The sequence below is a fragment of the Mercenaria mercenaria genome, chromosome 14, assembly GCF_021730395.1.
Source record: "Mercenaria mercenaria strain notata chromosome 14, MADL_Memer_1, whole genome shotgun sequence".
NCBI classification, from domain to species: Eukaryota; Metazoa; Mollusca; class Bivalvia; order Venerida; family Veneridae; genus Mercenaria; species Mercenaria mercenaria.
Window position 1 is genome coordinate 43,187,998 of NC_069374.1, and position 25,936 is coordinate 43,213,933.

General features: G+C 33.7%; 1 protein-coding gene across 3 annotated transcripts; it reads left to right on the plus strand.

The window, feature by feature from the left end:
- The first annotated feature begins 5,359 nt into the window (after positions 1-5,359).
- LOC123527363 (mitotic spindle assembly checkpoint protein MAD2B-like) lies at positions 5,360-25,004 on the plus strand. Of its 3 annotated transcripts, XR_008367067.1 has the most exons (8): positions 5,361-5,503; positions 11,149-11,267; positions 12,733-12,902; positions 13,794-13,888; positions 14,580-14,653; positions 15,847-15,939; positions 24,021-24,263; positions 24,740-25,004. XR_008367067.1 is itself a non-coding variant. In XM_053523345.1 (7 exons), the coding sequence occupies exons 1-7, from the start codon at positions 5,473-5,475 to the stop codon at positions 23,543-23,545; spliced, it is 636 nt and encodes a 211-aa protein (XP_053379320.1). In that variant the 5' UTR covers positions 5,360-5,472; the 3' UTR covers positions 23,546-23,997. The 3 variants fall into 3 exon arrangements, 2 of the variants coding, with proteins under 2 accessions (XP_053379320.1, XP_045162682.1); XM_053523345.1 differs by lacking the exons at positions 24,021-24,263; positions 24,740-25,004 and adding an exon at positions 23,492-23,997 and having other exon boundaries at positions 5,360-5,503; XM_045306747.2 differs by having other exon boundaries at positions 24,021-25,004.
- The last annotated feature ends 932 nt before the right edge of the window (positions 25,005-25,936 follow it).

Genomic DNA, 25,936 nt, shown 5'->3' on the forward strand with positions numbered 1-25,936 from the left:
GTACCAGATGTTTAAAGCACTGGTATTGGCAATAGGGGTAAAACGACCTCAGGGGTGGGGGTGCGGTCATGGCTGTTTGTTACAATAAGGCTGTAAATATTATCATTGTTCATTTATGATATTGTTGTTATTTTTTATTATTATGTACAACGCCATTGAAAATATCATTTATAAAAAAGGCGTTTAATCAAATTGTTCAGTTTCAGTTTTGTGATTGCATATGTCATGTTTTGTTATTTTCCTACATATCTGCGATGTGTCACATGTTTAATTGTAAAGCGCCTTTGAACGTATATTACATATGAAAAGGGCGCTCAACAAATCTGGTATAATAATATTCTTCTTAAACATTCAGCTTTTAATAGAAAGTCATGTGTTTTTTCTCTCTCCAAGCCATAGTTTACATATGCGTTGATTTAGGGTGTACAGGATAGCTTTGGTCATTTTTTTCCATTGTTAGTTTAAAATCCCCATCTTAACAAACTTTCCAAGATTTCTTTACTATAAATCAGAATGATATTGTATTCTCTTTTCAAAAACATTCAGCTTTTTAAATTTATATCAAATACCTTTCATTCACTGACGTTTTTCACATATACACTGATTTAGTCTATAGGGGATAACTTTATTTTACATTTGATGAAAAATAACACAAGCAAATATTTAAAATGTATGTCAGAATGTCTGTTTGCATACCATTAAGAAGAATGATATGAAAATTTATACAATATTTCAAGTCTAAATATAAAATTTCTCAATCTATCCTCTATACCCTAAAATCCGCTATACCCTAAAGCACTGTACCATAAAACGGAAATAGATAATGATAATAATTAGATTACTACAATAGATAACTTCTGGATAAAATCTGGAATATTGTGACCTTGACACTGATGGAATAGATCGGGCTTATTACATATTCACAGCAAAACTTCTCGAAAGTGCTTGCCAAACGTTACCGTCCAAATCTTTCAAACAATATCTGAAACCGTTTTGGAACGATGAACTTTCTAATTTTCACAAGAAAATGAAAGCCATGCGGGATATTTGGTGTCGTGAAGGTGGGCCACGCAATGTGGAAAATCAATCATATATAAACATTAAATCGGCAAAGTGTGTATTCCGTCGTATGTTAAGGCAGAGCTCAGAGAAATACCTTGCCATGATAGACCAAGAACTAGATAAAACTGCCGAATTAGACTCAACTCAATTCTGGAAATTAGTTAATTCTAGGAAAAGAAAATCCAAGAGTAAAATGGGAGCCGGGATAAAATTTAACGATATTGTCATAAGGGACCGCGAAGAAGTTACAGAACAGTGGGGAATTTATTTCAGATCTCTTTTTTCTCAAAGCGATTCGGCTGATTTCGATGAAACCTGGAAACAGAATGTAACGTCAGTTGTTAATGACACATTAAGTGCTATAACCACGGATAAGAGTGTACGCGTTTTACCGGAAGTTGTGTCGGACGCCATAGATACATTTCCGAAAGGTAAAGCCGGTGGACAAGACTGTGTAACATACGAGCATTTAATTTATGCAAAAGACATTTCTTCAAGAATTCTGGCAAATATATTTACATTTATGCTGAGACATGGTTACATCCCAGATGATTTAATACGCGGAATAATCGTTACACTTCACAAAGGTGGAAAGAAAAGGAAAGACAACCCTGACAATTATCGAGCAATAACCCTGTCTTCTGTAACACTTAAATTGTATGAACTAGTTTTGTTATCCAGATGCAGAGACGTATTACTTAAAGCATTAAGTGCGCAACAAGGAGGTTTTCAAAAACAATTGGGTTGCCTAATGACGTCATTTTTTCTTCGGGAATCTGTATATTTTGCCCGTGAATACTCTTCTAAGCTATATGTTTGTTACTTGGACGGAAAACAGGCATTCGATAATGTATGGCATTATGGCTTGTTTTATAAACTTATTGAAAGTGGAATAGACCATACGACATTGATAGCGATCACAGAAATGTATAGAAACGCTTACAGTTGTGTAAAATACCAAGGTTTAACATCGACCAGTTTTCCGGTAATGCAAGGAACCAGACAAGGAGGGAATAGCTCTCCCTTAATGTATCTTACCTTTATTAATGGTCTAATTAGGCAATTAGAGGATTGTGGTTATGGGTTTTGCTTGTGTAACATGAACGTCTGCTCGCCAACAGTTGCTGATGACATGGTTTTAGTTTCATTTTCAAAGTGCGGGATTGATGAAATGTTGAATATCTGTTATGAATATTCCCGAAAATGGAGATATTGCTACAACACGAACAAGTGCGGTGTGATTGTTTATAATGAAACTGATTCAGGAGTCGACAAAGATTTTCATTTAGGTGATGAAACTATAATTGTAATAGAATCCTACACTCATTTGGGAATGGAATGCGATAGGTACTCAAGTACACAAAAACCTATTTACGACGCTGGTAACAAGTTGCGAGGTACACTTTTGAATATTGCGAATAGTGGTATACATCCTCTCAAGCTAAATCCCATCACTTCAAGAACGATTTATTGTTCAGTTGTATTGCCCAAGGCTCTATACGGCTGTGAACTTTGGAGCTCTTACTCTTCCTCGGACATCCACAGATTAGAAATCTCGCACCGGTTTTGTGTGAAGTTTATGCAGCGACTTGGACCTAAAACTGCAACAGATTTCGCTTTATGCTCCTTAAACATAGACTCTATTGAGAACATTATTGACTATAGAAAACTTCAGTTCTTTGGCCAACTATGTCGTTTGCCGTGTAGTTATCTGGCCAAGCGTATATTTATTCATAGACTTATCAGATTCCTGAATTTTGACAAACAAAATTGTGGATTTATTCCCGACATATTTAGACTCCTTCAAAAATATGGCTTGGAGGAAACTCTGAATTCATTTATTCAGTCGGGTGTTTTCCCGTCAAAATGCTCTTGGAAGTCATTATTGTTAAAAGCTGTTACACAAAAGGCCAATGCTAAACGTATTGAAAATCTAGTCGCGGCCAGGCAAGAACTTACTAAAATTGTTATGTGCAACAAACCAGCATCGTTGTGGTTCGTGGCGAGAAACAACCCCAGACTTAATCATATGTGCTCATTTCTAATGACTACTGTTGGATATTTTCTGTCATCAAGTTATACAGTCAAGTGTAAAAAGTGTGGTTTGCTCTGTGAAAATCAGACGATACATCTTGTTTGCTTTTACTCTAAAAATGAGAGACATATGCCTATACTATGGGATTCAATCATAGATACATGCGGAATGACTGTATTCTGTAGACTATTCTCAATGTCTCCCGAGGCTCAGACTTGGTTTATTATACAGCTTTCGGCTGACAATGATGGGCTGATATTGCACAATTATAGAGTTGCAAAGGTTCTGCAAAGGATGATTAAAGGGAATTCCTATAGTTTTTAATGCGCATCTTTCTGCGCAGCCGGCACTTTCTATGGAAAACTGAACTGAAGTCAACATTTGTTGAAACATGTTACAGACAATCTTAAATATGAGGAATCTCGAATGAAATAACATTTTTGATAAGTTATATCAGTAATCAAATGTTGATACTGGTTTATGTTGTATTGACAAGTATCATGCCTGACAGGTATCTTGCTATTTTTGTGGTTGTGTTTTCACATCGCATTTTAATATAAAGACAGTGTTGTTCATATAATGTAAGATAATTGACTTAGTACTGATAAGACAATATCACCTTTCAGATTATTTAGTATGCAATTATAAAAAGAATTAAGAATTTTTAAAACTTTTTAAAAACTTTTAGCAGACATACATGTAATCAATTTGGGCAGGTTCGCGCTATTTCCGGCCGAACAGGTGTTTGTATTCAAGCGGTCTTAACATAAAATTTAGCCTGGTGACCCATATATTTTTAGCCATTTTTATGCTCACGATACAATTATCTATACACAAGAAAAAAGGAAAAAATTCTATGAAAGAGTTTTTTCAAAATTTAAAAAAATATTCTTCACTATGGGTATTTTTCATTGAAAAAAGTTCACAAAAGTAAATATGAAACAATATTTTTTTTTCATTTGTACCCATCATTGTAAGGATAGAGTATTACAAATATGACTATGATATCAAGTAAGTATATGATAAAATCTGTAATAAGAAAAAAACCGTGTTGTGCTGCCTGGATGTATATTTTGGTTGGTATTTATAAAAAAGCAGAAAATTATGAAAATGTTCAAAAATCGCTGGCAGTTTCAGCAACAGTGGGTGTGTTCAAAGCAATTTTTCACAAAAACAAGCCTGGTGACCTATTATTTTTATTTGTTCATTGTTTTCAGCACACATTTTCCTATCATATATATGAATTTAAAAAAATTCTATGAAAGGAAAAAAATTATAGGAATTCTCTTTAAGTAATTGCCATACGTCGGTTAATGGTTGATAGGGAAATCATAGGCTGTTATGCAATATTGAATTGCCTCACTTGTATAAAACTGTAAACTGATGTACCATTTGAGGTTAATAGCTGTATACAGTTATTATTTTTATTCTTTTTGTCAAAATAGTAAGTAGTTTATTTTTAATAAAATAAAGAAATAGGATTATGATAGGAATATGAAGGCCTATTTTATTATTATCATTGGAGCAGCCGCGTTAATGCTGGTTTCTGTCTACATTACTTAACAAGTAAATATTACCTTAACCTATATTTATTTACCTTGTACTGCAGTTTGTTTCCGGATGTTCGATTTATCGTTAAGACACCGAATTTCATTAAGTAGAAGGTGATTATCGCACTTACTAGTATAATTATACATATGTCCACACTGCTTTGGCGTCTAGTCCTTTCGCTTTCACTTATTAGGCTGTCCATTTTACAGTGTATTCTTACTGCTAGTCTTTACAACAGTAAACCAATTCACCCGGTCTTACTTTCGCTTTCGACTTAAGATTGTCGGTAAATGAGTGAGTTGTAGCGATAATTGCCTTTCTTTATTTAAATGCGGGTTTTTGCCTGTTAGATTCCAATGTGTTTTCTGTACTGTAACTAATGATTGTACATGCATGTTTGATTTCCTGTCGATTGTATGTATATATGTCTTCTTTAGCTTTCAACTTAAGATTGTCGGTAAATGAGTGAGTTGTAGCGATAATTGCTTTTCTCTTAATTAATTAAGTTTTTTTCCCCTTGGATTTCAATGTGTCCTTCATGTGCTGTATTTAGTGTATTGTTCATGTACGTTCGATTTTCTTGTAAATTGTATGTATATATGTTATGCTCTTCATAATTGGAGGAATAAAAGTTATTTATTATTTACCATAAAATGGAAATAGATAATGATAATAATTAGATTACTACAATAGATAACTTCTTAGTTTGTCCAAAACTGCCATAACTATCTCGTTTGTAAAAATGTACAGTATAGTACGGGACAGGAATTGGAGTCCAAAAGTATGAAAAGTAACCTCCCTTTAATTGGAAAACACCATTTGTAATGGCAGATACGGACGAAAACAAAACAGAAGGTAACAAAACAGAAGGTTTTCTTCTAAGCACGTTTTAGCTGTCTAAATATTCATTAAACAACGAATACTAGAGTTTTGACTCTTTATATCCATTCACCAAGCAGGCTGTGGTAAAGCTTCAATACAAGTTCCAATACAGTGCTTTAGGGTAGGAAGTGTCTAGAGGTACGGATCCGTACCTCTAGAATCAGATTCTAGAGGTACGGATCCGTACCTCTAGACAAGCCTGTTAGGGGTTTTCTAGGGGTACGGACCTCCTTTTTCTAGAGATTTAGGGTTATTTATATCTTATTTTTTGTTGAAAATGAAATAACAGATAAGTTTTAACTAGTCTTCACTTAAAACTTGGATCTAATTGGTTTACAGATACCAGCGTTCACCTGATTGTTTACCTTCTCTTTCAAAACCTAAATAACCGAGGATTTCCAAATGAATAAACTGTTCCGTGCCGATTAGTTTGTTGTCAAATAAACTGTTGATAACAGTTAGATTAATGAATGAATCTATCCCTTAAATAAAGTCTATTTCAAATTCAGCAAAAAAAATAAATAAATAAATATTAGGCATAATAATATGCACCAATTAATTATGTTATTTAACAAGGTATAATGATAATTGGCACGGCACTGATTGTTTAATAATCAATTAAGCGACATTAAGTAAAAGAAACTGTTTGTGAAAACGCCCCATGTATCTCGCAACAGCTACCAAATGTGTGAAAAACATAAATACACTAAGGGTTAATTATCAATTAAAAACAGTTTTTTCCCAAACATATTTAACATTATTTTGTTTAAGCTTTATATCTTTTTTTCTGTCAGTTCGAATCCTTGTGATTTATTTGGTGTTCCTCGGTTATTTACGTTCCGAAAGAAAATGTAACAAATCGGATGAACGTTGTTATCTGTAAACCATTTAGATCCAAGTTTAAGGTGAATTCTGGTGAAATGTTATTTGTTATTTCATTTTCAACAAAATTTGAAATGTAAATGACCCTTAATCTCTAGAAAAACGGAGGTCCGTACCCCTAGAAAACACCTAACAGGCTTGTCTAGAGGTACGGATCCGTACCTCTAGAATCAGATTCTAGAGGTACGGATCCGTACCCCTAGACACTTCCTTTAGGGTATGCTGCTTTCTCCTTGATTCGAGCCTCTTAAATCTTTTAGAGGTGTGCAAATTTTTGTAAACCTGTTCAATTAAATAACTTTTGTTTTTTGTTACAAAACTATTTGCATTTAACAATGGGCAATAAGAATTACAATGTTATCATCTTTTATATGTACTTTTTTGCAGAAGACTGAAGGAGGTGAAACTCCACATCATTTTAAAACTTTCTCATCGATTCGAGCCCTCTGTTTGGAAGGTCATTAAATGTTTATGTTTGTATATTCTATTTCCATAAAGCAAATTTCTATCAAGATTGACTTCTTGTGCACTCGGTACAACAGTCTAAATATGCTCAGGGTGCTTTTAATTTGAAATTTGGGCTCACAATATTACCCACTATGTAATTTCCTTTTGAAATAAGTAATTTTTGATGCAAAAATTTAAAATAGGTATATAATCAATTTTTCAGTGGTTTCATGACTAATATTTTCCAAGGCATTTTAAAATGTAAATGACACAAGTTTCTGATGGAAGAACATGCTACATGAGCATGAATTTTACTAAAACACAAGGGCTCGAATCGATGAGAAAGCTCGAATCGACGAGAAACAGGCATATAGCGGATTTTAGGGTATAGAGGATAGGTTGATAAATTTTATATTTAGACTTGAATTTTTGTATAAATTTTTATATCATTCTTTTACTGGCATGCAAACAGACATTCTGACATACATTTTAAATATTTGCTCGTTGTGTTATTTTTCATATGTCATCAATAAAGCTATCCCCTATAGACTAAATCAGTGTATATGTAAAAAGGAAGTGTCTAGGGGTACGGATCCGTACCTCTAGAATCTGCTTCTAGAGGTACGGATCCGTACCTCTAGACAAGCCTGTTAGGGGTTTTCTAGGGGTACGGACCTCCGTTTTTATAGAGATTAAGGGTCATTTACATTTCAAATTTTGTTGAAAATGAAATAACAAATAACATTTCATCAGAATTCACCTTAAACTTGGATCTAAATGGTTTACAGATAACAACATTCATCCGATTTGTTACATTTTCTTTCGGAACGTAAATAACCGAGGAACACCAAATAAATCACGAAATTTCGAACTGTCAGAAAAAAAAAGATATAAAGATTAAACAAAATACTTTTAAGTATGTTGGGGAAATACTTATTTTTAATTGATAATTAGCCCGTAGTGTATTTATGCTTTTCACACATTTGGTAGCCGTTACGAGATACATGGGACGTTTTCACAAACAGTTTCTTTTACTTAATGTCACTTAATTGATTATTAAATAATCAGTTCCGTGCCGATTATCATTACACAACAATGTACATTGTTAAATGACAAAATAGATTGGTGCATATTATTATGCCTAATTTATTTATTTGCTGAATTTCAAATAGAATTCATTTAAGGGATAGATTCATTCATTAATCTAGCTGTTATCAACAGTTTATTTGACAACAAACTAATTCCTGTCGGCACAGAACAGTGTATTCATTTGGAGTTCCTCGGTTATTTAGGTTTTGAAAGAGAAGGTAAACAATCGGACGAACGCTGGTATCTGTAAACCAATTAGATCCAAGTTTTAAGTGAAGACTGGTTAAGACTTAGTTGTTATTTCATTTAACAGGCTTGTCTAGAGGTACGGATCCGTACCTCTAGAATCAGATTCTAGAGGTACGGATCCGTACCCCTAGACACTTCCATGTAAAAAACGTCAGTGAATGAAAAATATTTGATAGAAATTTAAAAAGCTGAATGTTTTTGAAAAGAGAATACATTATTATTCTGATTTATAGTAAAGAAGTCTTGGAAAGTTTGTTAAGATGTGGATTTTAAACTAATAATGTAAAAAATGACCAAAGCTATCCTGTACACCCTAAATCAGCTCATATGTAAACAATGGCGTGGAGAGAAAAAACACATGAATTTCTATGAAAAGCTGACTATTTTAAGAAGAATAGATGTTTTCTGTCTGATATACTAAAAAAAAACTATTATTGTCATTTCTTTGAATTGGAATGCAGAAAAAATTAGTTAGCTATCCGCTATACCCTAAAGCACTGTACAAGCTTCAATATTTGTGCAGTGTTTATCAGGTCCCAGAAAAGTCACAAATTAGCTATATAGCTAAATCTAGCTATATATAGCTATTTCTAGCTATAAAATCAATAAAAATTGTTCAAAATATGTGAATATTAAACATAAAATAGTTATTATCCGATTTAAGTGGTGTATGAGACAAAAGATAATCCCAAAGAATGGAGATCTATGCAGTTTCAGTTTCAATACATGTTGCGAATTTCTGCGATTAGTCATTTATAAATTTGCCATATACACAATGATTATCACAAGTGAAAAATTCAGTAATGATTCATCGCAAAATACTGCCGCAGTTATTGAAAAAGTAACTACAAAGATCTTGGTTTTATGTCATTGTCTTTCATCTTACAAACCTTTTGCACATGATTCTGACCATTTTGCATCTTATTTTGACATATTTTGCCATATTGGTATTGGTTTTATAGCTACATCTAGCTATATATAACTAGATTTAGCTATATAGCTAATTTGTGACTTTTCTGGGACCTGTTTATCTCTTACTTTTTACTCCTTTCTCAATAGTCACTTATTGTCTTAACAATTTACTTGAATACTTTCATTCAGTTTGACTTGCACTTAGTCCTGCCTGTAACCCAGGCAAGTGGTGTTGGCAGATGATATACAGACAGGACAGACCAGACCAGATCAGCCAGACAATTTTTTCATTAGCCTACAATTAAAAGGTCAAACAAGCAACTTATAAAAGCCTCTCATAAGTTGGAGCAATAAAAAAGTATCATTATTCACTGCCGAAGGTGGAGTGAATTTGATTTGAAGTTGTCCATGCAGTTGTTTGTCTAGTCCAAATAATAGGATGTTTCAGGACAGCGTGATAACTTTTGACTGTGGCTGTCCCGTCACGTCCAAACTTATTCTGCATATTTTCTGTTAGGAAATCTCCAATAGAAATCCGTTGGGAACATTTTCTGGTACATGTACAAAGTATTTGTAATGATTACATCTCTGATAATGAATTTATGTTGATAATAAAGCATAAACTTACCTTGCTGACATTTTATGTATGTATATTTTGTGTATTGTTTCTGCAATTTAATGTTATCGGCAGTCGGATGTGGGTAGAGGGTCAATATTTATAGGTTTTTAGCTTTGTATCGGGAAATGTGCATAAATTCTTCAGCAGAAATATTGCGCGACTTTAGGAGCTGAAGAACGAGTGCATATTTCCCGATGCAAAGATAATAACCTTTTTATTACATACGCATCTACATGTATAAATATAATGTAAATATCATAAATTTGTTCAATAGCCTGAATAGGATTGACAATACTGAACTAAATAGAAAAAAATAGTGCAACAACACACACTGAATTACGTCACGTACCCAATATGAAATTCAGGCGTCAGTGTATGGGAAAATATTGACTGCCTCCCCTGATCGTTAATCAGCCTGATCCTGAACATTTCAGACAGGCTGTTAACGCATCCCAAGTTACTACTAAATGTCCACACCCTGTTTTTATCCTGATTTTATTTTTGTTAATTCAGTTTTATCTTGCACTTTCATCCTTTGACGTCTCACTGTCATTCTTTTAACTTTTATTCTGGCACAGAAGCGCACCTGCTAGTTATACCCGAAAGGGGCGTCAAGCAGTATAGATACATACAGTTGAAAATGCATATGTTTATAATACTGGTAATTCAAAAAGTATAAAAAATTTTAGCTAAAAGTACCAAACCACACATGATTATTAATTAGCACATTACCATTGCTCACTAAGTTGTCTCAGAGTTATACAATCCATAAAATCCCACATCACAAAGTAATATATTGATGGGTCTTCATGAAATTTAACATTTGGATATAGACCACCATTCCCACAAAAAGTATAAAAACAAATGTAGATCACTATAGGGAGTGGTGCACGCGCAACTTTAGTCAGGATCTTTAAATCGACTGCAGAGTTATTGCCTTTCAAGTGTATTAGAATTCCCATGTAACAAAGTCACCCATTGATGGATCTTGATGAAATTTTATACAAACCATAGAACTGTCCAATGGTACATTACTTGTTATCTGAAAAATTAAATATTTTTCAAAACAGAGTCCTCTCATTCACAAAACAGCCTATTTGGTGGGGGATATAAATTCACTGAAATAAATTAAGAGTTGACATTTACAGTGATGCAATACCAGAGTTAGTACACAATGTATTGTAATAATTCCTAAAGATATAGTAGCATTTTCACATTATAGTTTAATGTATTTTATCATCTACAAACTTGTAGGAACTGATATTTCATTTTTTCCCAAACTGACAGAAACCTGTTGTTATTTCAAACAGAAACAACGGTTCCTATTAATAGTATTTATTAATACAAGTATGACACTGTCACTTTATAGATGTTAAGAAATAGTGGAACACTTCAATTATTTGTGAATTGATTGTTGTAGTTGGGCCAGATATATTTGCTGAATTTCTGGAAGTCAGCATACATCTCATTTTGTACAGTCGACATCTCTATCCAACTGGTTTGTTTGAACGCAGAAAGAAGTACAATGTACCAGTACAGGTAAGTTAAAAAAAGTAATTATTGCGTTGCAATGAGAGTAAACTTTCTTGCAGTTATATCAAGCCGAGGAAGAAGTACTCCATGAAAAGCTAGCTTTTTGTTCAGCTTTCCAGAAAAATGATTTTACTTAACTACATGTATATTAAAACGAGTTTTTTTCTAGCACAGACATTCTAGCCTTGCTTGGATCAAGACTTTGCCACTTCAGTTTACACATGTTAGTTTTTCCAGGAACTGGTTTAAATGTGGTTTTCTTAGGCAGAAAACTGCTGTTAAAAAATATATTTTGTATGATCTAAAAGTAGAACATTTACAGGTGTAGTGGTCTATACACATATATTTCTAGTATGGTTTCGAGTATAAAGGCAAAATATTTTAAAAACGTCTTGAAAATTCATACAGTAGTGGTATTAAATGATAGGTAAAAAGATGTTACTATTAAGCATTCAGGTTAGAATTCATTTCAGTTAAAGATTCATCATATTTAAAGTCTCATAATGATTTTGGTTATAATGTGGCGAACATAAAGCATATCAATTTCTTGTTATTTTTAGTAATTGTAGTCTCATATCTATGTCATAAATTTAAATATATGATTAACTTACAATAAAGTATTACTGAAACCATTCTCCTTATTACCTCCCTTTCTTGCTCTGGCCATGTGCAGCATTTAAAGTAGGATTTATTTAACTGTGTAATTATTATGCACATTCTGTTGGACAACTGCTGTATTCATTTTCAATGTATTAGGATTAAAAGCACTAATAGAAAGAATATTTAGGTCTGATCGTTTATTATTTATTGGAACAATTTTATAACATTGACTCTAAATAGCATCAGTAGTCGTGATATGATTACATGTAATATGTATACCGGTACTCCAATAAAATACTGAATGTTGGCTTCAGTGATAGCATAATGAAATAGAAAACAAACTTTGAAAAAACCCTCCTGTTCTCATCTGAATTTTAAATTATATTTTAGCTTGATTGATTTAGAAAAATCCACAAGGTATTGTTGTCACTTGTTGGTTAAGATTTTTGTTCAGATTCACTTTCTGTTGAAACCTGTAAGAGCTATAGCTTTAAAACTTTGTACATTTATTTGATGTTTTGCGTAATGATAGCAGACTCGGTTTGATTGAGTCTGTTCATGAGAGGTATTGGATAGTGCAACACCCCAAACACTCCTGTAGTCATAATTCTTGCATTTTATTTTCATTCAAATAATAGCTGGGTGTTTTTTTTTGTACTAGAAAATTAGCATTTCTTGATTCATTCTTGTTTGCTTGGCCATAGCTTTTAAGCTTTATACATTTTCTATCACAAATAGGTGAGTAAGAAGGCCAAGAGCTATAACTCTTCTTGCATATTGCCTTATTTTAAGCACTTGCAGACAGTCATTGTTTATTTCTAATATGTATGTTACTTATTTTTCTGCACTGAATAATTTTACCATTTATTAGATGTGTTTGCATCCAGATGTCACTGAATACATCTCAAAGGTCATTCAAAGTGTCAAGGTCATGGTAGTCAGTGGTGAGGTTTCCATGGTAACACTAGTAGTCCTTGATCAGTCACAGAATCCTATAGAAAGATTTGTGTTTGAACTTGGAGCTTCAGCATCAGAAGATGGGTAGGTCTTGACTTATTTCCTTCAGTGAATTTCAGTAGTATAGGCCTTTGTCAAAGATCATGAATGACTTTGTACAAGTTTTTGTTTCCATAATTATTGTGACCCCATCTCTTAATCTCTATATGGCACTGTACAAAACTTGGAAACATCTTGAGGGATCTGTCCCCATCATAGCCCTCTTATTTATTTACTCTTACTGGTAAACATTTGTCTATGGTATAAGTCCAAAACTATAAAAGGGATTTTGTAAAAACTTCAAATAATGACAAGTGGTATTTTTGAATTAACTCATTTTATTTTTGAAAAGACTTTGTTTAAACTTTATGATTGTTGTGAAGATCAGTTAAGGAACTGCAGTGTGTATAAACCGTAACTCATAACACATTAGATTTCAATAACACTTTTTTTCTTGTGTACTGTATTATGTACACTTCATTATTTTGAATCAAAATACTTCCTTTGTTTTGCCACCTTTTACAAATATTTACCTCACAGGGTATGGCCTATCAAATATGAACCTTGTGAATATTATCAAGCAATGTGGCATGCTAATAAAATTGAAAACAGTTGTGCATATATTACAGTAGAACTTGCTTAAGCAGCCATCTGTATTAAGCAGCTGTTTGCCTTAAACAGCCAGTGAGCTAACTTCCCTTTTTGAATTTTTGTTTTATTTTCAACCTTTCTTAAGTGGCCACCTGTATTAAGCAGCTGTTTGCCTTAAACAGCCAGTCAGCTAACTTCCCTTTTTGAATTTTTGTTTTATTTTCAACCTTTCTTAAGCAGCCACCTACATTGACTTATTCATTGCCTCCCTGAATGTGTCTTACCTTCTTTTGGCCTTTTTTAAGGTACAAATAATATAAAATAAGTAATAATATTTTTTTTCAGGGAGGACCCTTATTTATTTAGGTTAGAAGATGCTTTGAGAGGATTTCTCCTAAAGCTGAATGTAGCAGATACTCAGCTCAAACCATTACCTCAGGGTGCGTATTCTAAAAATGCGTCATATCAACTAATAAAAGTAAATTTATTACAAATAATATTATGTCAATATCTAGTGTATCTATACTGTTTACAATGGATGAATCCTTTTGAGATATGAATTATTTAATAGATAACAGCTCTTCCATTTCTTGCTAATTTTATGCTAATTTTGTGAAATAGTACATGCATGAGCATTTCTTCATGTTGCTTTAACATTTTGTTTGACTGTGTTTAAAATTACAGGTCTATCTTTGTATATTATGGTTGATAGGGGAATTGAATTCTTGGGTGATGTTCTGCAGATTAGGCTTTCACCATTTGACATATTCATAGTCCTCAGTTTAAAGCTAGCATTCATCAAAGGATTATAAAAACAATTAGTTGGGGTGCTAATTAAAACATGACAATATACATTTAATTTTATATTGCCATTATCTTTTATTTTTAAACACACCAGGCAAAGAGAAATTCATAAAAACTGCTTTATTTTTGGAATTTTTGCTATCAGTTTTGTTATTATTAACCTTTAGCTTGCTGTAGGCTGATCATGGCCTGCACTATTCGCTATTTAGTCAGTAAATTTACAGTGAACACTCCTTTGTTTAATAAATGGTATTGCCCAAATTGAATAATGGACCAGTCCATTTTTGAAATTTAGCAGGGTAAAGGTTAAAATGATTGTCCTTACAGAATGTTCATGGGTTGTGCATGTCCATACAAAAGAATCAACAGCTGACCAATTTATACAACAGAAAACATTCCAGGTAAGTTGATCTGAAGAGTGGATACTTAATATGAGTTATGATATGTACTTAATATGAGTTAGGATTTGTGTGACACAAGTATATTTATTTCTTGGATATTTGTAAACCTTATGACTGTCTGAATGCTTGAATTACTTTAATATGATATAGGTCTTATATATTCCAAATTTATTAGATGCTGTATAAGTATTTTCACAAAAAGATAAGTGATTCTCTGAAAGACATTTTGCATTCGGAAATGGTCACAATATCTTATTCTTATTTTACAAGATATTTACAATCAAGGATGTTTAAAATAGTTTCATGTGATAATTTACTTCTTTCTTGTACCACTTGTTGCTAACATGTTTTATCTTCCATACTTAAGTACCAGGATATATGAGCCGTGCCATGAGAAAACCAACATAGTTGGTTTGCGACCAGCATGGATCCACACAAGCCTGCGCAGGCTTTGAAAGTGAACAGCATGGATCCTGACCAGACTGTGCGAATGCGCAGGCTAGTCTAGATCCATGCTGATTGCAAAGCCACTATGTTGGTTTTCTCATGGCACGGCTCAGTTATAACATGTCATTGATTGTGTTTCATGTTATTATTTGGTAAAATTCCACAAACTTTTTCACATGTTAAATGTACTTTATTTTGTATGTAAAGAAATGAGTAATATCAAGTACTGGGTATATAGTGTTATAAATGATTTTTTATGCTGCTAAAAGTCATATTTATAACAGTTTGGTATTGTTCAAAACAACTACTTTTAACTGTTGCATATCTGAAAATTTATGTGAAGGACGGTGAATGGAAAAGCAGTTACTCCAGCTGTCAAATATGAATGTAGAAGTCTTACAAGACTAATACCTTATGCAACAAAACTCCCTACACTCAGTTTGAGCAAAGTGGATAAAAAATACAATGTTAATTTTGTGAAATAAAAAATAAGTGAAAAAAATATCATCTTTAATTGAAAAGTAGATCTATACATTTTAAGAAGAAAACTATGAAATTTTAAATGACATGAATTTGACAAATTTGGAAAAGGCAATTTTTCTTGCTGCCATGGCCAGATATAAAGTGACATTGTATATTCCATCTATCATAATTTGCCATATGTTGTCATAGATAATGTATGCAGCCTTGTATTTCATTGTTTCACAAGATATGATGTTGTATTGCATTTCTGATTTTTTTCCCAGGATTTATCATGGGTGCCTGCAGATAGAAAACAGACACAGTTGAAAGATCCTGTTTTGATACCTTTAAAAACTACAAATAACAAGAGACTCAAGGTATTGACAGTTTTACTAACACTGTTTTTTGTTGATTTCCTACAAGGCATTTGAAATGGCAGTATGATACGAATTCAATACAAAATGTGGCTTTATAAACCACATGAACAGATTTGATTTTTGTTTGGTCGCATTCAGATGATCTTGTAGATTTGGTTGATAGCTGTTTCTTCTTCCTGTACATACAAAATAGATGAAACGAGCTTTGCTTTACGAAAAACCAGAGATAAGACTTTGCGACCAGTATGGATTCAGATTAGCCTTTACATTGGTACAGTCTGTTTTAGGTACTGTTCTCATATTTGTTGCAAACAAGTGCTGAAATTTATAAATAAACTGTATGGATGTGCCATTGTGTGGATATAAAAACAACATGCATATGCACTGAGCAGGATCCTTTCTAGTTACAAAGCCCAGACTCAGGTTTTCACATAGGAGCTCAACTACTGTGTAGCATAACTAACAATATCTATTACAGTCAGTATGTCCTGCTGCTTGAAAGACTGTCTTATCTGAACATTCACGAAACAAAACAGTATCAGAGCTTTCATGATAAAAGTTTTGTCGAACCTATTAAAGACTTGTGAAATTTGTTAAAGCTGTTGAACCCTTCTGCTCAAATGTGCTGTTTCAGTTAAAAATATGAAATTCTGTAAAATGACTTCTTATTAATAGTATTTTTGCAGAGTGGCTAAAGAATTGTTTGATTAGAGTTACCAGATCCTACATTTCTATACCTGCCTACCTTAAGTTTTAAGTAGGGTTTTAAACACTTTCGTAACATTTTGGAAAACATGGTCTTGTCTTTTTGCTTTTAATTGCTTTAAAATCAGTACTGTAATAAACCCCATATTGCATTATCATTCTTTTATACTAGTCTTATTTTTTCTGTCTCTTGCAAAGAGTACTTGCAACCTGACATTTCTGATGTCTTATCCAAAATATGAGACTACCTACTTACTTATTATTGAGACATTGCTCTTAACAAACTCATCTTTTCCTTCAGTCTCAAATTTTCATTTCAGTTATGTGAAACTTGATTAAATTAGTTAGGTGAGCAGTTAGGGTCCCAGCTTAGCTCTCATGTTTGTAGAAATTTGTAGAATGAATTCAAACTTATACAGATTAACGGTGATGTATAACTACTTGTATAGAGAGAAATTCATCCTACTGCCTTAATTCCCAGAGCTACTGACCTTTGTCAGTGTTCAGTATAAACCATATCGCGAGATCTCCTGGTGTAATGTCTCGTTTATTACTTGGCAAAATTGTTTTTCACTTTCATTGGTGATTACTCATGATTTGTAGATGTGTCTTAAGATGAATCAATTTCCAGAATTATAATCGTTTGTCATCATTTGTCTGAGTAAATATCAAATAAGAACTCTACTGAAATTTCAAAGTTGAAAACCTGGTTATTATTAGTTTATGATGTTGTTGAGCAGAGAAATGGATGGGTGGCATCAATATTATAATTTCTGTCTAGTAACTTAAGTTTGGGTTGAGATACTAGGAATGAAACCTGGCCTAATGATAGCTTATAGCAAGACTAAGGCTAGGACTGTATGTTGTGTCAGTGGAAATCAGTCATTATTTAATTTACTTAGATTAGTAAAATGAGCTTTCTGGTAAAAAATACTATAGATTGATGTATTGAAGTTATAGTTGGCTTAGGCATGCAGTAGTTTGTTGGGATTGCATGTTGGAATTGCATTTGGGGTCAGCCCGCCAGCTTAGCTCAGTAGGTAAGAGCGTTGGTCTACGGATCTCGGGGTCGCGAGTTTGATCCTTGGGCGGGGCGTATGTTCTCCGTGACTATTTGATAAACGACATTGTGTCTGAAATCATTAGTCCTCCACCTCTGATTCATGTGGGGAAGTTGGCAGTTACTTGCGGAGAACAGGTTTGTACTGGTACAGAATCCAGGAATACTGGTTAGGTTAGCCCGCCGTTACATGACTGAAATACGGTTGAAAAACGGCGTTAAACCCAAAACAAACAAACAAACAAGCATTTGGGGTCAGTGTGATCAACTTAATGGTGTGTTTGTGAATGTTTTAAATGAGCATATAACTGTGTAATATAAAGTCAGATTTTATAGCATTTTTATTTTCCTTAATAATTTTTTAATAAGATCATACATTATATCTTAAAAACTGTTTTTGTTGTGGCGGGGGAACTCTTAGTGTTGCCCTTGTCCATCCATCTGACCACCCATCCAAATTTGTGTGGTGAATGTCTCATAAAGTATTTGACCCAGAGTTATTAAACCTCACAGAATTGTCATTCAGCATGTAAGGTTGTGCACCTCATGTTTTAATTGGGATTTCAGACTGTCAGACTGGAGTTATGGCCCCTGTCAAATTATGCTTAAAAAGGGCCTAGAAGTTTGTGTCAGATTTATCGCAAAAAGTATATTCTGAGGATTATGAAACATTATAGGAATATATGAATTTTTCAGCATATTAATTTGTGCAGCTGGGGTTTTGTTTAAGATTTCACTCAGCCAGACCAGAGTTAAGAGCCTTCACCTAGTAAAAAATATGTATAAAAGTACATCAAAGTTTGTGGCCATGTATGCATTAAAAGGTTCTAAATGCTTGTGTAGCATGCATCTCAAAATGTATTTGACCTAAGGTTATGAAACATTAAAGGAATATGGTTATGCAGCATGTGAAGTTGTGTACCTGGGCTTTTTAACCAGGTTTTCAACGAAAACCTGAGTTATTAGATTGGGGTATGTCGTTGGTCGGGCGGGCGGGCGGGCGGATGGGGGCGTCAAACTGGTGTTTCCGGTCAATAACTTTTGTTTCGGTAAAGATATTTGAATAAAACTTGGTATGTATGTAGCTTATATCAAGACAAAGGCTGGGATTGATTTTGGGTTTTCTGGGGTCAAGGTCAAGGTCACTGTTACTTAAAATAGAAAAAGGGTTTCCGGTCAATAACTTAACTTAGGAATGAGCTATCATGATGAAACTTGGTGTATAGAAAACTTATATAAAGTTGTAGCTTGGGATTGATTTTGGGGTTTCTGGGATCAAGGTCAAGGTCATTGTTACTAAAAATAGAAAAACAGTTTTCGGTCAATAACTTCAGTTAGGAATGAGCTATTATGATGAAACTTAGCGTACATTAAGCTTATCTGAAGATATATGTATGTAGCTTATATCAAGACAAAGGCTGGGGTTGATTTTGGGGTTTCTGGGGTCAAGGTCACTGTTACTAAAAAAAGAAAAACGGTTTCCTGTCAATAACTTAACTTAGGAATGAGCTATCATGATGAAACTTGGTGTATAGAAAGCTTATATAAAGTTGTAGCTTGGGATTGATTTTGGGATTTCTTGGATCAAGGTCAAGGTCATTGTTACTAAAAATAGAAAAACAGTTTTTGGTCAATAACTTCTGTTAGGAATGAGCTATCATGATGAAACTTAGTGTACAACAAGCTAATGTATTCCATCTTGTCATGCACATAACAACTAGAAATGGATTGTGCTTTAAAGTGGTGCACTGTGATTCAGTATACTTTTTTATTCTTATGAAAAGTGTTGAAAACCTGGTTTCGTGGCATTGCCGCTTTTCTTGTGTTTGCTATTTTACTCATCTATACCAGAGTTATGGCCATTAACTTAGTCAAAAATATACATTTATAAATGGGCGTAAAAGTTTGTTACACATATCTTAAAACATATCAGACCTAGGGTCATGAAACATAATAGGAATATTGTTCATCAGGTGAAGTTGTGCATCTGGGCTTTTGTTTGGAATTTCTTTCGGTCAGCTCAAAGTTATGGCCTTAATTTCATAAAAAAAACCCCAAAAAACGGGCATATGGGGCAAACAAGTTTGTATCATATGTATCTAAAAAAGTATTTGACTTAAAGTCATAAAACATTAGAGAATTGTCATATAGCACATGAGGTTGTGCACCTGGTGACTGTTCTGTTTGAGATTTAACTCAGCAATTCCAGAGTTATGGCCCTTGACTTAGTGAAAAATACAAGTAAGGTGCCTAAAAGTATGTACATGTATTGTATATATCTTACATATACACATTATAATATTTGACCTTGAAACATGAAACCTTGTAGGAATATTATTCAGCATGTGAATTTGTGCACCTGAGTTTTGTTTAAGATTTCACTCTGCAAGATTTATGGCTCTTGACCTAGTCAAAAATATACATTTAAGGCATTAAAATATGTGTCCCATGTATCGCATAAAGTATTTGATCGAGATTTATAAAACAGGATTTTTATAGAGCCCATAAAGTTGTGCACTTCATGTTCTGTTCTGGATTTCATTCTGCTAGACCAGAGTAATGATCCTTGCCTTAGTAAAAAAGCACTAACAAAGTGCTAAACAGTTTATGTTGCATTATATATCAATAATATTTCACCAAGAGTGATCAAACTATGTACAATGACAGTAAGTAGGGACACCTATGTCCTTTGGATACACATGTAGTTCTCTGGTAGGTCTGGCAGAATTGTATATTACACTGCTGGAATCTAAGTGGCTTGAACAAAGTTCCATTGGCATAGAATGAAGTTTAACTATATGATTATTATGTGTTGATCTCTTTCTGACTAATATTTATTGTGATGATCTCATTCAGTATGTAGATGAATTGGTTAAGTCAGACAGATTATTTGTGGCAATATGTAGATGTATGTAGGGCAAAGATGAAATATACCCAAAGATTTTGTCAGTTGATTATTATGATGCTCAAACATCTTATACATATTAAGCACTTCCATTGTTCAGTTGAAGAATAATAAATCACTTTTTGTGATAGCTTTCCTGACAGTGTAATCAGAAATATCCAGTAAGATGAATATGGTAGGATTATCAGACTTTCTGGACAACTTGAAAGTACTAGCTCTGTATCAGTTTGATTATATGATGGCTCTTTTCTTATGTCTGTCTGTCTGTCCTTTTGTCAGTCAAGTTTACCACCAACCTTGAAAAGTCAAGGAAAATTTCTGTTTTTTTTTTAAGGTCAGCAAATTGTCAGGGAATTTTGAAAATTGGTCAGTGAAAAATCGTCTTTCAAAGAAGTCAGGGAAAAGTAATTTTAATGGAGAATATTTGAAATTTCAGGTGAAAATATACTATCATCTTGATTAAAAAAAGTGTTAATATTGCTCATAGTAGTTAGGTATATTCTGTCTGTTATACTTTATTTAGTTTCTGAAGGTCATTTAAAAAAAAACCCTGCTATGTATAAAAACATTTCAATTAAGAGTATATCTCCACTTGCACGTATGATCTTGAATAATTTTTGTTTTCTTTTTGACTTTTTGTTAATTTCAAAGAATGTTTTCATTTGAAGAAACAATTGATATAATCAGTAAATGGATGGATTAGTTGACTCTCAGAAGGAGAAGAATGACAGTGTAAGGTTTACTGGTCGGAGTTAAAATTAGTTGGTCAGTGAACAGTTGAGAAGTCAGGGAATTTCTTTTGTCCTTGTTGATGGCAACATTTATTAATACAGTAGATTCCATTCTATGTGGTGAGAACTCAAGGAATGAAACTGGATGGAAGTTCAAGGTCATAGTGACTGTGTTCTTATGGAAAGCCCATTTACTATGGACCCATCTTAATTTTGTTTTTCCTTAGTCAAAGGTCATAGCCACTGTCATGCTAATTATTATGTGATTGCCCTGGGCGTTTGTAGTCTGTCTGTTTGTTTTTAGCAATTTAGTTTACATTTGGTAAGTAAAGAATGCTCTGATCTGTTGTCCTTAAACTTATGAGGCACTTTTCCCATGTTCAGTGAATGACTCCTTTTTATTTTGAGGTATAAGGTCAAGGTCACATTGACTGCTAGTTTCGGCTCATTGCTTGAGAACACCCTTTGCCTGAGATTTTTAAACTTGGCAGGCACATTGGCATTAAATGACTACTGTTTACTTTTAGCTCGATGGTACAAAGGTCAAAGTGACTGTTAGTACAAAGACATTGTCTTCTGTGTTTTATCATGAGATGCTATGACCTACCATCTACAAACTTGGTAGGCACATTGCTCATGGGCATAAGGTTCAAAGGTCATGATAACAGTGACCTTTAGTAAAAAAAGTGCATTCATTATAGACCTCTTTCCAGGTTTCTTTGAGCATAGTGCTCCATATTGCATTGCTTTGGTGTATGATGCAGGCAAATAATTTGTCATATTCTGATGCACTAAAGAATCACTAGTAGCAGATGGTTTCAAACTTGTAAACAGTGAAACCATACTCCATTTCTAGCTCATAGATGAATATAGATGAATGCTATCAAAATGTCAAAGATTAAAGACTCAATACATTATAAACTTAGCACTTTTTGTGTTTAGTGACTTGAAAAGGGCCTACTACATCAGTTTTTATGATCATCCATACATTTTGTAGGTCAGTAGGTCAAAGTCAAGGCACACTGAACTTTTACTATAACACATGTCCCAGTGAATAGATGAAGAGGATGTGCAACTGCATAAAATGCATGATCGACTGGATTTACCGTATTATTTTAGAATAATCTGGCCAAGGTTAAACTTGCTCTTAGCTCTGATGGTACTTAGACTTAATGATGTTATATATCTTTTATTTTGAGATCATTGAGTTTATTCAATGAATGTATCTATAAAATGGAGTTCCACTTAAGCCCGTGCTAGTGGGTGTGAAGAGTGTTGCATATTTCATTACCTGTCTTGACAGAGTCAGTGAAATCAATTCTGCAGTTAAATAACTGTGTTTTGTTTTGAACTTCCAAAGGAACTTAATACATGTTGTATTGAATGACACATGGAGAAGGCTTTGGTCACTAGCATAAAAATTCAGGGGATGATTACATAAATTTTCATATTATTTCTAGAGTGACACAGCGGGGCGCCCCACCCTGCCCTTTTTAACTGCCACCACACTGCCCTTACAATGCGCCCTCCTGCCTTTGATCTTCTGTTAAATCCTGCCCTTTATCCTGTAGACATGCCATGTCGATTTTTTTTGATCAGCAAATTAAGTTATGGCGAGTGCACACAGTCGGTGAGAATCATTTAAGTGTTAAAATGTTCATTAAATAATCCTAGTTGGATTTTTGTCAGGTCAGGTCAAAGATCATTGCAATGCAAGCACAAAGGTTGAAAAAACAGTTCCTTTCAATGAATGCTAATGTTACTTCCCTTTAGCACATGTACCAGACTTCTCCAGCAAGTTGCCTTTATAATAAACTGGAAGTACAGAAAGTAGTCAAGTAAAGTAAAACATTAGGCTTCATCTGGTTCTTTTGAGAGTATGACCAATAGGACTAAGGTCACACAGATTTGCAACTTTAAATTGATATTAAGGCAATACAGTGTGTAGGCTTTGTGTATGTGTGTATGTGTGTGTGTTCCTTTGTTTGTTCGTTTTGTCCTCATGTGTTGGCTTTGTGTGTGTGCACGTGTATGTGAGTGAGTGTTTGTGGTGTGCACGTCTGCGTGCTGTAGGTTTCGTTTTGGGGAGGCTGCGATTTTGGTATGTGGCATTCCCTGTTTGATATTTGTCTTTGTTTTTTTTTGGTTCAGTGTATCAGACTAATAGCACAAAGTTCAATGGCTGAAGCAGTTTTGGATCTCTAGAATATACAGATTGGAATTTATTGTTTGTAGATAAAACTTACTGTTTTTGCGTTCAGTAGGCCATTAGGTTCTATTACATATTTACTAAAATCTTTATGATTCCATCTCATCTGCCTTAAACACAATATAGGGTGATTTGAATTCAATTAAAGAGACTTACTGAAAATATATTAAAACCTGATTTTTTCAGTGAAACACATTTGAGTTAATTGTATTACTGGTAGCAGTCTGAATAAATACAAATATAAAAGAAGTCTTTCATGGAATAACAATAAATATAGTTGTAAATATCAGTCAAGGTTATAGCGAGACCCTTTCAGCAGCCAAAATATACAAGTTGTCTTATGAAAATCTAATCACCAGTAAACGTACATTACCAGACAAGGACTATTGGCAATGGCGTCATATCTTTATTATCAGTCTGGTGACCAGCTTATTGTCTTCACATTTATCATTTATATTTCGTATTTTACAGATGCAGCTTTATGTAGAAGAAAGTTCAGACAAGCAGATGGAGTCACATTGATTAGCGTGCAATCACTTTGATTGTGTAAACATTTGCCTTGGGATTTTCTTATAGACTTGATTAATCTTCACAACAGCAGTATTTAGGTGCTGATTGGCAGCTGTAAAAAACCGGCCCATAGTTTGTCTCAGTGTTTTTATTATTTCTTTTCCTTAGAGATCATGAAGTATATTCAATATAAGTGTACAGTAGGTTATAACACACTAAATAGTTGTTGTTCTTTTTTCTATATAAAATTGACCTATTTCCAATGACCGCAGCACACATCAGGACCCATTTTAAATTTCTGTAACTTACATTTTCTTGAAGAATATTGCCAGTGCTAACTAAAAATCAAAAGAAAAGTGGGGGTCATGTTTGATGCAAGAAATATAATTTCAGTCAAACACACAAACTGCAAAATCAGCTAAAAAATGAGACCCCAAATTATACTGGTGGTGTATGATCTAAGTTTCCATGAAAAATTTTGTCATGGTGTTATTTCATGATCAAAATGCTATCTTCATGTCAAGCATAGATCTGTCATGTGATTTTACCAAAAAAAATTGCAAAGAAAATAAGGAAAATAGCTCTACACAGCGAAAAAACTGAGGACTATTTGTATCCGCCATTATGCGACTACCATTTTTTTCGCGCCATTTTTCTATTTAGTGTCTGTATGCCAGTAGAGATCTGCTACCTGTGCTAGCAATTAATAGTTGATTCGGGTTTACCTTTTGTCAGTAGGTTCTTTTCATCCACTTTCATGTAAAACACTACATTTCAGTGCCTGCAAATTCATGTAAGATATCAGTATATAATATTAAAATTTGAACAGTATTACTCAAGTTACATGACGTGTATGTTAAGCTTGTTGATAAAATGTTTTATCTATAAACATTTGTTTGTTTGTAAAACAGATATTGGATTGGTTGTAATATATTTAAAACATGATATTTGTAGCTGTTATTTGTGTATGAATAAGTCATGAGCATGTTAAATGTGAACTTCATTCCTAACTGAATACTACCGATTCTATGAATACATGTTCAAGTCACTCACATTTATCTGTTCTGCATAATTTTGAAGTTACAAATTCAGTTGCTTTCAGCAAATATTCATTAGTTTATTTGAGCTGTGCCATGAGAAAACCAACATAGTGGGTTTGCGACCAGCATGGATCCAGACCAGCCTGTGCATCTGCACAGTCTGGTCAGGATCCATGCTGTTCACTAATAGTTTCTCCAATTTCAATAGGCTTTAAAAGCGAACAGCATGGATCCTGACCAGACTGCGCGTTGTTTGGGTCACTCTATCAAAGGTCAAGGTCACAGGGGCCTGGACATGGGGAAATTCTTTCTAATCAATAATTGAAGGACCTCTTGACCCAGAATGTTGAAAATTAGTGGGATGATTGGACATGTGAAGTAGATGATCACTATTGCAGCCAACTATCAGTGTCTCTTTGACTTTCGCTCCTGTCCCCTTTTGACTTCTTGCCTATATGACTATGCATTGGGGGAGACAAGCGCTTTTCTACAAAAGCATCTTCTAGTTTATTCTGTGTTTGCTTGACCCTTTTTAGGGACTTCAAGAGCTAAAAGTAGAAGAAACCTTTATATGACTTCTTATGAAATGCTACAGCAAAATACACTTCATTTGAAAATTAAGAGAGAACCACACAAGAGGAGTACAGACCAAGTTTGATGAAAAATCGTACGTATTCGTCTTGTGTTGTTCTCACTCAGTTTTGTTCAAGTGGTTTGGCTTAGCGCCTTATAGGGACCACAAGAGTTACAAATAAAAAAAAAAGACACTTCAAATAACATCCTGTTATGAACCACTTGGTTACCTTCACTTAATTTGGTCCATAGTTTCTGAGCCTT

Excerpts from the sequence above, each read along its gene's own strand:
- LOC123527363 (XM_053523345.1), top strand. The coding sequence starts at position 5,473 with ATGGCAGATACGGACGAAAACAAAACAGAAG. Across the intron at positions 11,268-12,732 it reads AGTACAATGTACCAGTACAG|ATGTGTTTGCATCCAGATGT; the intron begins GTAAGTTAAAAA and ends ACCATTTATTAG. Across the intron at positions 15,940-23,491 it reads CAAATAACAAGAGACTCAAG|TGTATCAGACTAATAGCACA; the intron begins GTATTGACAGTT and ends TTTTTGGTTCAG.